Source organism: Solea senegalensis, linkage group LG8, assembly GCF_019176455.1.
Source record: "Solea senegalensis isolate Sse05_10M linkage group LG8, IFAPA_SoseM_1, whole genome shotgun sequence".
Classification (NCBI taxonomy): Eukaryota; Metazoa; Chordata; class Actinopteri; order Pleuronectiformes; family Soleidae; genus Solea; species Solea senegalensis.
The window spans coordinates 8,201,015-8,215,343 of NC_058028.1; the positions used below are offsets into that span (position 1 = coordinate 8,201,015).

The 14,329-nt window shown below is 40.9% G+C and overlaps 1 protein-coding gene and 1 long non-coding RNA gene across 2 annotated transcripts; one reads left to right on the plus strand and one right to left on the minus strand.

Annotated features, from left to right (window-relative positions):
• Positions 1-2,528: 2,528 nt before the first annotated feature.
• LOC122774021 lies at positions 2,529-6,758 on the minus strand. The gene is made up of 3 exons (XR_006360935.1): positions 6,719-6,758; positions 6,584-6,636; positions 2,529-3,000 (listed from the first exon to the last, which is right to left on the minus strand). It is a non-coding gene; the product is annotated as an uncharacterized LOC122774021 (long non-coding RNA).
• An 889-nt stretch (positions 6,759-7,647) lies between these two features.
• esrrd (estrogen-related receptor delta) lies at positions 7,648-14,264 on the plus strand. Its single transcript, XM_044032399.1, has 8 exons — positions 7,648-7,936; positions 8,481-8,754; positions 9,249-9,405; positions 10,123-10,239; positions 10,937-11,029; positions 11,120-11,281; positions 11,362-11,634; positions 13,314-14,264. The coding sequence occupies exons 1-8, from the start codon at positions 7,881-7,883 to the stop codon at positions 13,550-13,552; spliced, it is 1,371 nt and encodes a 456-aa protein (XP_043888334.1). The 5' UTR covers positions 7,648-7,880; the 3' UTR covers positions 13,553-14,264.
• The last annotated feature ends 65 nt before the right edge of the window (positions 14,265-14,329 follow it).

The following is a 14,329-nucleotide window of genomic DNA, read 5'->3' on the forward strand; positions in this document are numbered from 1 at the left end:
GAGAGCAGAGAACCCCAACAGTTCACACAATGAGCAAGCACTAGGCATCAGTGGAGAGAAAAAACTCCCTCTTAACAGGAAGAAATCTCTGACAGAACCAGGCTCAGAGATGTGCGGTCATCTGCCTCGACCGGTTGGGGTGAAAGGAAAAATGGGGGACAGTGGAGAGGTGGGCACAGAAAATGGGGGGAGAGAAAGGACAAGAGGGAGATGAGGGTGAGACAGAAGAGAGAGAGGGAGACCAGCAGCAGATACACAACAACTGTATCTGTATATAAAAAAGCAACTAGCGACAAACTTTTTCTGGTGTTATTGAAGACTTTTGGAGACGCTGGCTGATCCATTTATGTAAAATAAATAACTGCACTAAAAAACTAACTAGATCATTATTATCATTATTATTATTATTGTTAAGAATAATAATATTATTATAATAATAAACTCCAGAGTGTCTCTTTTGGTTCACTTTAGCTGGTCCCAAGCCCGGATAACAAAAACAAGTTCCTTTGTAGTTCTAAACATATTTAGGATGTTTTCTTTAACTTACTTTTTGTCTGTTTCTCTCTCCTACATTGTCCATTACAATTACATGCACATGACCATTTATTCAAATTCAGTGATGATGTATTTCAGCGACATTTAGAACAGCCAATAGCTACTTGAGTTGGAAACACTCCGGGGAAGGTGGAATGAATTAGTTGTAGCTCAGTGACACACATTTAAAGAGACTCTCTTTAAGGTTTTATGCTAAATATAAAATTTGTAAACAGAAATGAGCAGCGATGTCAGTACATTACCATCACCAGAAACATGTACCATGTACATGACTTCTAGTATTTTTTAGGGAAGGAGCTTTAAACACAGGGAGTGAGATGTATTAAGAACATACCCGATCATAAAACTTAGGGTTCCTCCTTTAGGCACTGCATATTTTTATACATTACTCTTGTGATACTAAAGACAGTGGAAAATCCAAACAATTCCCCCGTGTTGTGTCATCTGTAACAGTAATGCTAATTAGCTAGTGTTTCTGCCACGGTTACACACCCTGTGACTTTGTGTTTACATTCAATCATAGCAGGACACTTTTTCTCCGCTCACTGACCCGAGCTTTAATGTCATCACCCTTTATTCTTAAGACATTTCCACATCCAAACAGCAGAAAAAAGAAATTGAGATAAAGTGGATCAGTGCGTCGCTCGCTATAAACCAGTCCAGCCCTGTTCAGTGACTGACCCAGGCTAACCCACGATAATTAGCCTTGTATTACAAACCAGACCAGGTCTGTGCGACCCTGAATCTAACGATGTGGAACCATCATCGTGACATCGATGTCAGGGTATTGTATGTAAATTGTTTTCATCGCCGGTGAATCTTCTGATTATTTTCTTGATTCAGTGATATTAATTATATGTTGCAGATCTTTAAGTTTTTCTTTTAAAAGCACTCACACGTCATGCATCGCTTTAACGATTGCTTTGTAGCAAGAGTTTCTGTTGCTCTGAAGCGATGGTGACAGAACACGCAGACACTGGCCTTGTCCGGGAGCTCCATTTGGACTTTATTCGATAGGCTAATGTTGAATATTTCTCAGCCGCTGCTGTGCCACACGTGTGAGTGTCATGTGACAGGTTAAAGATGTGTCAGTCGAGAAACACTGAGATAAAAAAATGAAGAGAAGCAGCAAATCTTCACAAACAGAGCTGGAAATTAATCTATGAACTTAAACAACGTATGGGTTATCATTATAGTCAGTCAGCTGTTACAGTTACTTAAATGAGTTGTCGCAGCTCTAATTACCTTATAGATTTGTCACTTAGGAGCTCAGGTGTGTAAACTGTGTATGATTATTGATTACTGATCATTGTATCAACACCAAAACAATATTTTATACCTTTTATATATCAATGTAAAACCAATGTGTTTCTTATGATGTTGTTGTTCTTTAGACATAAAGAAAATATTGTCTGATTTTATCGATTGATTTACAGTATATAGATTTTTCTTTAATTAAAAGACACATTCCACCATTTGTTTTGTTTTTCACCAAAAATATCCGACAACATAGAGCTGATGTAAGGAGAAGTAAATTTAAATGTTTTTTGTTTGTCTGTTTAAATTCACAAACATGTCCACCATTATTCAAATTAACTATGCATTTTAAAAACTCTCCTACCACGCATTAGCTTGACGCTGTGTTCAGGCTCATCATGTAAATAGTAACACAATTAATCTGATTGAAATGCAGTTTGTTGTGTTTGTATTAACTTTCTGTCTAAGTTACTAGCGGACTCAGTCTCCTGTGTAACATGCACTGTACCTGCCACACACACACACTCTGTTTTTTTAACTGCTTGTTTTTTGCCATCATTGATTCACGTTGTTGTTTGTATTACAGAAAAATTAAAATATATTTGCACATACTTTAAGTGAAACTGTGTTGTGTTGTTTTTGAATCACAAAACAAAGACGCAAATGTCAATCAAACAAAAATTAAAATAAGGAGACAAAAAGAGAATGTTCATTAATGCATCAGAAGATGCACCTGAACACATCGTCGGTGATGTAACCGGAATCCTCGGGTATTTCGGGTCTCACATCATACACCCTCCTCCAGGCGACCCCACCACGGTTGATCACACACCGTGGTGTGTGTTCAGGTAGCCTTTGCTTGTCCCCATGGATCTTCTCTCCGGATCCAGAGTCATCTCGACACTTTCTTGTCTGCCTGGGTGATGTTCTTGATGGCTCTGGTCCTTGCTCCTCCTGTGATGCCCAGTGGGCTCTGTGGAGTGATTGCCCCACAAATCCTCTGCAGCCTACTTCGATTGGGCATGCACTTTGCCTTCCAGCTTTGCTCTCGACAGCCAATGACCAGATGTTCATATTTGGTCCTCTTCCTTTTATGAGCCTCCCCCAAGCGGGAAGTATATCTGGCCTCAAAGTGGTGCTGACGATGTGCTGCAGGAATCTCAGCTGTTTCTCCAGGTCCACTAAGAGCTGCCAGTCCCGGAATATGGACAACAAATGAGATACAAATAAGAAATAAATGTCTATCTAATTTTAACCTAAGAGAAACAGGCGTAAAAATAACAAAGGAAAAAATATGGGACTTTTTAACCGATACATCGGGAGTGCATGTGCCGATAACTTACATATATACATTTTCCTTGCATTTAATACAGAGTTTATTCTGTCTTGTTTGTAGTAAAATTCAAATATTTTTCACACTGATGTTGCAGCAGATGTAGATATACATTTTCTTCATTTTGCAAGAAAAATAGAATAGTTGCAGAGGGTGCCAGTATAGAAGTCAAAGGGGTAGCATCTTATTAATTAGTCATATCGAGGGATCATGGCATGTTTGCCGATCTCAGATGATGTATTTTAAAGCCGATACTGTGCCGAATATATCATGCATCCCTAATAAATACATAAAATGACAAAACGCCTAACAATAAAGATAACAAAGAGACACAAGACAACATAAACAAAACACAGACAAACAAGTACAGTACATACAGTAAATGCAGTCTGATGTCAGCACTGCACCTCATGTGTGGTGTCAGCTCAGGTGAAGGCAACACACTCGTCACCTCCACCTGGATCCACAACCTTAATGCCTGCACTGTAAATGTAGATCCACCGTGTAAGCCATGTTAATACAATAGGCCAATCTGTACACACACACACACACACACACACGGATGCAGCATTAATGGGATTACTAAGGTTCACTCAGTACCAAGGCTGAAATTGTGAGGCAGCGGAATATCAGCTTGCACTTCCACAGAATACTGAGCTCTGTTCATTAAAGACCCACATCTCACAAACTTGTAATCCCCCATATTCCCATGATCCTCTGCTCAACATAAACTTTATTTATAGAGTAGCTTTGATACATAACCACACAATTATCTCGACAAGGACATGTGGACTTTTTGGTACTATATGACTTCACTGATATATATTCATTCACTCACTCATCTTCTACCACTTTATCCTCCACATGAGGGTCACTGGTGCCAATCCCAGCTAACATGGGGTGAAAGGCAGGGTACACCCTGGACAGGTCACCAGTCCATCACAGGGACACAGAGACAAACAACTGTCCACTCTCACACTCAAACCTACGGTTGGTTCCGAGTGTCAAATTTACCTAATCCCCAAATCTGCATGTTTTTAGACTGTGGGAGGAAACCAGAGAACCCAGAGAAAACCAACACACACACACACACACACACACACACGGAGAACATGCAAACCCCATGTGAGAAAACCCCTTGTTCTGACCGGATCACAAACCCAGGTCTTCGTGTAGTGATATAGTGGCACTACACCAACCGTGTGGTCCACTGATAAATATCTCCATCTTTGTGGCTGAGACAGTTTACCAACATCCAACAAGCTTTACCAAGACATGACATGAATTACAGATACAATGCAAAAACGTGCATAAATACAGACTCATACAAAGTGTGGCTGCACACAAATCTGAACTACAATCGGCTACATACTGACATAATAAGCCTGCAATGACTGAATTAGTACTTTGTCACCCTAGAGGAAAATGTGTCATTAAACACAAATACACACACATAAAAGTCACTGAGTCAGTAGTGCAGGAGCAGAACAGTAAACTGCTGACAAATCACGCTAAAGGTTTTTATATAATGTCAGCATTTGAGATAACGATCGCTCATGTGCGTCATCAAGCCATATTTTTCCACAGACACACCTATAATAATCCTGAACATAAGACATAGTTGTAATTTTTCCACATTCTCAGCCACTATTTTCTAATATAAATGTGAGGAGAAGAGAAACAACATTTGCTTTAAACTGCACGATCACTCTGTGTCACTAGGAGGCAGTATTAAACTACAGAAGTGGAAAAGATCAAAGAAAAACACAAATCACAGAATATACAAGGTCATGTCCAGTTTTATGCACTGAAGCTGAATTCTGCTGGTGAGCCCGATAAATGTGGCTATGATATAATATGTGGAATATTAACTGAGTGGAAGGTGGCACCAGATTACCCAGCAGTCTCTGCTCACAACAGTGAGTCAGAGGGTCAGTGACCCAGATCTGCTGGAGGTAAGTGGGTCAGCTGATGAATCCAGTCTTACCGGAGTTTATCTCAGATTATCTCACTGTGCTCAACATTAATTTCACAGCTTTAATGAAGAGTCATAAGTAAAGTAATGTGAGGTAAATCTCTGCACTCCCACGGGTTTATATGAGGTTTTGTAACCGAGGATAATAAAAGGAGGAGGAAACCTAAAGGTCAGGACTGTTTCTAGCTTTTCGGGGGCCCTATGCAAGATGTTGTTTGGGGGCCCCTAGCAAAACATGCTACAGTCATGATAAACCTCTCATATTAGAGTAAAAAACACAATGAGCCAGCATCTATATCACTGTACAAACAATAAAAACTCATCAGAATAATACTAATATATGTAAAGTAAGTAAATAACCTTACATGTAACACACGATAAACAAATAAACCAGCATCTATTTCAAAGTGCAACAATGAAAACAAACCAACATTAAAAATAAAACTAACTTGGTTGAGTCAGCAATAATCCACTGCCACAAAAGTCCAAAATAATCAACAATAGGCCTAATATTTATTATAGTCACTTCATCAATAAATTGTGTTATATATAAAGCAGTTGCACACTTCTAATTCAAGGCCAATAAAATACACACAGACTTTATAACTTAATCATCAGTAATCGTAAAGTAATGTTAAGTTGCAAATATCTGAGAAACAACTTCCACTGGACGATGACATAATTCTCCTCAGATGAGGCTGAACATGCAGCTTTGGGGCCCCTGGTGGCATTTGCATAGTCCGAATATAGCAAGAAACAACATTGGTTGGACAAGACCAATCTATGGACTTAGCACAGAGCAGGAAGTGGATCAAATAATGATCTGTGTGCACCAACTTGTTATGGATGTTAGATTCCACACAGTTAACAAACACCTGGGTTTTGTTAACAGACTCTGCCACACACACACACACACACGCTGTCACCCCAACAACAGAAAACACCACACCAAACATTAACAGGTGGATACACACACTCACACTCACATACAGCAAGCACTTCACAACACCACAGGCGGTGTGAGGGAAAGGGACAGTACTGGATCTGACCTGCAACTATGGGAATAAAAATGTTTGTAAAGTAGCTGGCAGAATCAATTTCTTAATCATTCTGTCAATAATTGTGTCTGTAATAAGTGTATTGGCACAAAACAACATACAGGTGAAAACAGCAGTGGTCGTGAAAACCCAAAAATGACACAAATTAAAAAGCAAGAACCACACATCGTTCAAACATACTAAACTTGCAGTATGAAATATTTCATCTCAAAAGATGCAATACCTGGCAACCTGGAAGAAGCTTCACAGTAAAATGCTGGACATTCAAGGCAAATATTAAATCAACTTGTCAACCCTGTGATCATCTTCAACACAACAGCCACCCATATGGATGTAAAATTAAAGTTCACATATAAAAACATACAGTTATTCTTAGTAAAATAATAATAATAATCATAATTGTACCTTCAACGCCTTGAACAGCCTCCAGGGCCTAAGGGAGAGTTGCTTAACAGTGCCTGTAACAAAAGGTACAACAAAAAAATAAATAACACTTTAAAAACTGTTCATCTAGGTTTTATACAACAACTGAAATCATACCTTCTAGTTCTTCTATACGAGTTACTGCGTGCAACCTCTGTGTGTGTGTGTGTGTGTGTGTGTCGGCTCTTAACGAGAGCTAACGAGACAATAGTTTCCAGGTGTGTATCAGCCAGTGTGAAACACAGTGGGGTGGATCCTCCTTGTAGATCCACCCACTCCCCACACCACATTACCACGGTCTATCCCACAACATCACATCAAACTTCAGAGTCTGTTACTTGGCCAGGTGGAAAGGGAACTTGACTTGTAACTGGAGGGTTGCTGGTTTGAGTCTCCACCTGGTCAAGGGGCTGTGGTACTCCTTCTAGAAAGGTTCCTTGTAGAGTATGGGTTAAGTTTATGTGACACTTTCAAAACAATGAAGTCACAAAATAACACATTTGAATTTACTCATGGAGGCAGCAGTGGAACTCCTGTGTTCTGGGGTGTGAAAGAGTAAAAGTGGCTTACAAAGCAACACAAACTTGGATTTCCTGTTGGGAAAGGTGGTCATCTTTTGTGCAGTGGCTAAAACAGTTTTTTTCCATGTGTTGACTGAGCGAAAACCTCTGGGTTTCAGGCTGGTCCTCAGGGCAGGGGGTGCTCACAGTGCAGTCACTGACTTTGTGTCTGTGACTCACACAAGCACACTTAAAACAAATGAACTGTCCCTTTAAGACATACCTAGTTATGCAGCTCTTATGAAACAGCAGATGTAGGTGAGACTGATCTGAGATTAGGACTCTCTGTCTCTTTATGCTGAAGCAGCACTTTGTGAAACAGAAAGGTGTAAGAACCAATCACACACCTATGGGACATGTATTTAAAGGGCCGGTGCACCGGGCAGAGGAAATTGCAGGTCATCATGAGGTCATCATCATCATCATCATGACTGTGACCTACATCTGTCACTGTCCAAATCAATAGAGACAATAGAAGAAGTGGAGGAAGTCAATCCTGTGTTCACACTGACAACACTGCATGACGATTGGCTGATCCTGCAGGCCACGCCCCCTCATCTGTGATGACAGGAGGGTCAGATAAATGACAGCACTGGTTCCTCAGAGCCTCACATCCATCCACCATCTCTGTGCAGGAGGAACTTTTCATCTGTTTATCACACGTTTTCATCAGAAGTTTTTTTCACTGAGTGACAGCAGAGACTGTGAACACAGCACTGATGGAGCTGAAGGATTTTGACTGTCTCACTAAAGACGTCCTGGCTCGGCAGCAGTGGTAAGACTGTCTGTCTGTTTGTCTGTTTGGAGTCATTTTCGATTCTGTCGATTATTTTCTTGATCCAGAAGATATCCACATTTAATAAGCTGTTATCAAAGAAACACTCAAACTAATTCATGCTTATTAATCTTAATAATATGAAAGCAATCACTCAGTCAGTTACACACAAACATAACAATACTCTTCTAATAAGATAAATAATTTTAAGTGCATGTATTTTATTTTTTATTTGTTTTTTTAAAGTTCCTTTTTTGTCCATCAAAGTGTCAGAAACAAATATTACCTCCCTGTAAATATACAGTAGAGCAGTGTTGTTATTGCTACAGTTTATTAGAATGAGGTGAAGAAAGTCTGTTTACAATCTTGTTTTGGTTTAACAATCTAGCGCTCAGTTTTACATGATGGACCTTTGACCTCTGTCTTTCATAGTTTTTTTCTTATCACATTGATTCATTTTGATTAAAAAAATTAATAAAAAAAATGAATTACCAGTTTAGTTTCCTGGTTGATGAACAAACATCACTCTCCTCTTCCTCCTCAGCCTCCTGGACTCCTCTTCCTCCTCTTCTCCTGCTGATGAGGCTCAGTCTCCAGCCTCCTTCCTCCACTCCTCCCTCCTCACGTCCTCATTCCCTGTGAACACCTCTCATACCGTCAGCCCATCACACCGGACCTTACACCCCCCCAGCCCGGCCTCCTCTTCCTCCTGCAGCCTCCTCCTCTGCAGAGATCCGCAGCCCGACTCCCCGACAGGATCTATTTCCAGCTGTGGAGGCGATGCTGTGCGCTCGCACGCTGACTCCTTTTCAGCACAGGTGAAAATCAGCTCCTCACTTTTTACGTTTCTATTGTCTGTTGACTCGTCAAGAATTAGATTTTTTTTTATAATGGACACAAATTAAACATGTAATTAGAAATGTCACTCATGTTCATGTTGTGTGTCATCTGAAGTAGATAAGTAGACAACTGAGTTAAAGTACTTTATTTAAATACTTTAAATTCATGTATAAACACTTAGAAGTATCAAAGGTATTATTGCAGTAAAAGTTCTTCACCTATCTAAAGTAGAAAGTAGAGTAAGTTATAAAAAGCAGAGTAAAAGTTCTTCATTGCAAGAAATAATAACATTTTAGTGTTCTCAAAAACGCTGTTTTGTGAGGATAAAAACAACGTTCAAACCAAAATATCACTAAAGTCTCTGATTCCCCAGTGAAGTTTGCTGTAGAGCATAAAGTCTGCATAAAGTCCAGTGAAGTTTGCTGGAGAGCATATATGCACACAGATACATGATGCATATATCTGTGTGCAGGTCACCTCCATCCTGAGGGGCAACTATCTGATGCCACCAGGGGGCGCCGCAGGGCCCAAGCGGCTCTGCCTGGTGTGTGGAGACTACGCCTCTGGTTATCACTACGGTGTGGCGTCCTGCGAGGCGTGTAAAGCCTTCTTCAAGAGGACAGTACAAGGTGCGTGTATGTGTGTGAGTTAATTAATGAAGTGATCAATACTGAATTACTCACTGTATTGATCAGTGTGTGAAATCATCAGCTGGAACTGACTGACTGATCATTTTTGATCTGATCAGTGTGTTTTTCACACGTATGGAATTCATATTTACATTTTTAAGTCTAAAACATTCAACTATTTTTATGATTTAAAATAAGGTGCATAAATTTATATTACGGCAGTAAACCCCTTTTTCTTTTACATCTTTCATATTAACTTATTTACACTAGGGACATGTCAGAGTCAAAACCATTGCTTTCCTATGTTATAGTGCTTTTATGAGGTATTTCAATGCACATACTGAAAAGAACATTAAATAGACGGACTTCAACCCTGAACCTTTGCTTCTTATGGGCTTTTACCAACAGTCTTTTCTATTCTTTGGCATATTTAAAGTGTTAGTGTCTGTTGTGACGCGTCTCTGTGTGATCAGCCTCCAGCTGCTGCTCGTCAATATCCTGTTAATGAGGCGACTCTGCATTTTTAAGGCCCAATGAACACTTGTACTGTGATGGGAGGGGACGGGGTGAGAGGGTGAGAGGGTGTGTGTGGGACGTCCAGCTCCTAGACAGAGCTTGCATTGATTTCTGTGAGAACAGCATTCTAGTTATTCATTAATGAATTCAAACTGTACATTGATTTCTGGTGATTAACTACAATTTTTGGTGGTTGCCTAGGCAACATCGAGTACAGCTGTCCTATGATGAACCAGTGTGAGATCACCAAGCGCAGGAGGAAAGCCTGTCAGGCGTGTCGCTTCCAGAAGTGTCTCCAGGCCGGCATGATGAGGGAGGGTATGCGTCCAAGTCAGAGACTCTAGACAGAGATGGGACACACATCAAACAAGTCAGGGACACGTTCAAATGACCGCTCAGCAAGTCAGAGACACGTCCAGTCAGATACAAGAGTCAGAGACACGTCCAGTCAGAGACATATATCACAAAGAAGACGAATCCGAGATAAGCATACAAGTGAGAGACAGGAGACATATCACATAAGTCAGAGACATATCTCACCAGTCAAGTCAGAGACATTTCACATCAGTCAGAGACACGTCCAGTAGAGTCAGAGTCAGAGTCAGAGTTACATACCATGAGTCAGAGATATGTGAGAGACACATCACACCAGAACCAGGAGTCAGAGACATTTATCACAAAGAAGACATGTCAACAAGTCAGAGATAAGCACACAAGTTAGAGAAAGGAGTCAAAGACACATCAAACCAATCAAAGACATATCCCATAATGTCAGAGACACGTCCAGTCAGATACAAGAGTCAGAAACATGTGATAAACACATCACACCAGTAAGAGACAGGACCAGTAGTCAGCACACAAGAGACAGGAGTCAGAGAAATGTTCCACAAGTCAAGTCAGAGACCTGTCCAATGAGTCAGAGACAAGCACATAAGTCACATGAGTCAGAGACACGTACCAAGAATTAGTGGCAGGTCAGACATGATGACGGACAACCTGCTGTGTCTCTATCCAGGTGTCCGTATGGACCGCGTGCGAGGAGGACGTCAGAAGTACAAGCGGCGTGTGGAGACAGGACTCAGGTGCTTGAGTCACTCAGTGAGCTGCAGTGAGTTGACACGTTAGTTTTCACGTCACTAAAAGGCCACGTCCCCTCGCCCCCCCTGCTCATTTTATTTAATTATCGTCCCTCTTTCAGGAAACAAGGTCATCTCCCATTTGCTGCTGACAGAGCCCGCCCCCCTCACCGCCAATCAGGACGAATCCACCAACGACAGCAGCCTGAGCACGCTGCTGACCCTTGGTGACCTCCTGAACCGGGAACTGCTGCTTCTGATTGGCTGGACCAAACAGATCCCAGGTAAACGCCTTGAGACGCAACTGAGTGATGCACCTGAGTGACACACCTGAGTGACACCTGCTCTGCCCCGCCCTTCTCAGGCTTCTCCGTGCTCTCATTGGTCGATCAGATGTCACTGCTGCAGAGCGGCTGGATGGAGGCGCTGCTGGTGGGTGTGGCCTGGCGATCTCAGGGTGTGGAGGGGGAGGAGCTTGCGTTCGCCGGTAACCTACGTTTGGATGCAGGACGGTGTCGAGCGGCAGGACTGAGCGATTTGTACGAGGTGCTACGTCACCTGACAATGAAATACCAGGCGATGGAGCTGAGTCCTGAGGAGGCGGTGATGATGAAGGCCATGGCGCTGGCCAACGCTGGTACATACACACGTTTGTGTCTTAACACGAGTGCTGTCACTAACAATCAGTCTTGTGTAAATAATACTTGAGTAAAAGTATCTTACCAGAAAATGACTTTGGTAAGAGTTGAAGTCCCTTTTTTTTATAATATTACTTAAGTAAAAGTCTTAAAGTATGTGAATTTACTGTACTTCAGTATCAAAAGTAATTTTCTGATATAAAATGTACTTAAGTTTTAGGAGTAAAAGTATTAAAAAAGTGAGGAGTTAGGATTGAGCCATGGTAGGTCAGTGGTAGGGCGAGTTGTCTTTCAACTGGAAGGTTGTGGGTTGAATTCCTGACACTTAACCCCATGAAACGTGTGAATGGGAATAAAAGATCTTCTTCTGATTTTAATTGGCAGTAATGACTAACAAAGATAGTTGGAGGAAAAGTAGTGGAGTAAAAGTTGCTAGAAATATAAACAACAAAGTAAAGTGCATGAATGTATATTTCTATATTAAATAAGTGAATTTTAGTATTTGTACTTTGTTATATTACAACACTGCTTGTAACAACAATCATTTTCATATTTGGTCCAAAACATGTTTTTAAATCATGAAAGATGAGTTGTTTAGTCTCTAAACTCAAAGATCTCAGATGAATTAGTATTGATATTGATCAGTTCAGTGTCTGGGGGCTGAAGCTTCACTGTATTGATTAGCTCCATAATGAGCGAGACCACTAAGTGCTGTTATTGTGTCACTGGGGAATGCTAACAGCGCTGCTAACGGCGTATGAATAGCCACTGATCAATAACATTTGACTGTAGTTATTAGACACCACTAGGTCTGCTCAGCCTCCCAATGTCTGAGCTTTGGGTCAATAAATCAGACCAATAGACTCAGATCTGGATCAATATCTCACACAAAAGAAGATGCTCTGTGTGTGTGTGTGTGTGTGTTTGTGTTTGACCTTGATGTGACCCTGGTCTGCTCTGTGAAACACAACAGACAGACTTTTTCAAAGTAAAAGCACTGAACGTGACCTCTAGGTGGCGCGTCCAGCAGAGTTAGCGAAACTTCCAACATGGTGGTAAATTATAACCTCCGAGTACAACTGGAATGCACTACTAGTTTGTTGCAGTGGTGAAGTTGTGTGTGTGATGATGGCTTAGTCAGAATACAACTAGTGAGGGACTCGTATTTACCATAATTCCCGACAGCAGCATTAAGGCAGCATTAGTTTATCGAGATAAGCAGCAGGTGGCGCCAAAGCCTGTCACCACAGAAGGATAATAAGGGGCAACTTGGTAACTGAGGCCCTTTTTTACACATGCATTAAAATGCATGTTCTGTGATTGGATAGGAATCGGATGTTGATGTGCACACCGGAGACGCGTGTTAATACCAGGTGTAAATGCATGTGCTGACGCGATATCTGATCTCCATCTGATCACAGAAAATGCATTCTAATACCAGGTGTAAAGAGGGCAATTAGTGGATGATATATGGTGGTGTCAGTTTACTTTTGTAGTAATATTTGCTTCTTGCACTAAGTGGAAGGATGTTGTGTTTTCATCTTCCCTCTAAATCCCTATTTTATTCACTAAAAGTTTCTTTTTATCAATACACCTGTTTTAACACCTTCTCCTCCAAGTGTAATAAGTTCATGGCTGATGTAAACACACCTGGTCTCTGTGTCTCTTCTGTCCTCAGACTCCGACCTGGTCGACTGTCCGGACTCGGTGCAGAGGTTTCAGGACGGACTCCACGATGCCCTGCAGGAGTACGAGTCGTCCCGCAGAGAGCACCACCGAGCAGGTCGTCTGCTGATGACTCTGCCTCTGCTGCGACAGGCTGCAGACCGAGCTGTGCAGGTATTTCTGCGGCTGCACCGCCAACGTCACATCCCTCTCCACAAACTGTTCCTGGAGATGCTCGATGCCAAAGTCTGAAAGTTTCCTCGCACACGCCGCCATCAGGAGAACAGTCTGGAGTCTCTGCAGCAGTTCATCCACGCGGGAGGAATTGACGACTCGTGTCTCTGCAGTAACAAATATGAAACTGTTTAATTCCAAATCACAAACCTGTAGCTCTTTTAAGCACCATAACCTGTACAGTACACGTTATTGTTTTATAAATTTGATAGAAAATGTTATTTATATTTTTGTAAAAGATAAAAACATTTGCATTCTATTTGTTCAGGGTATATTACTCTGTAGAGCGTTCCCTATGAATGTGAGCTAGTTACCATAGCGATAAAAGTCAGGGAGGAAGTGGAGACTTTTAGTTTGAAGGTAGAGTTGAAATTAAAAAAAAGAAAAGAAAAAACCCACCTTCCAACCTTCACGATTTCATCTTTTCTATAAACATAAAAAAATGGATTCATAGGATATGTAACATACAGATGTGATCAGACAAATTATTATAAATACACATTTGAATAAACTTCAAAATTTCTGAATTCTGTCTTTCCTGTGAAAAGTGGGAACCTTCAATTAAGTGAATTTAATTACTCTCTTCCTTGACAAATGGATCAATACATTCAATCAATGATTTATCTGTTAGTAATCAATTATTAAATGAAGCAACTATTTACCTGTTTGATTGTTTAAGTAATTAAAACAACATACTTTCTTTGCTCATATAACAAAAGAAATCATGAAAACTGAATAAATTTGGTTTGTGGAGAAAATATGACATTTAAAAACATCGTCATTTCAAGATTTGGG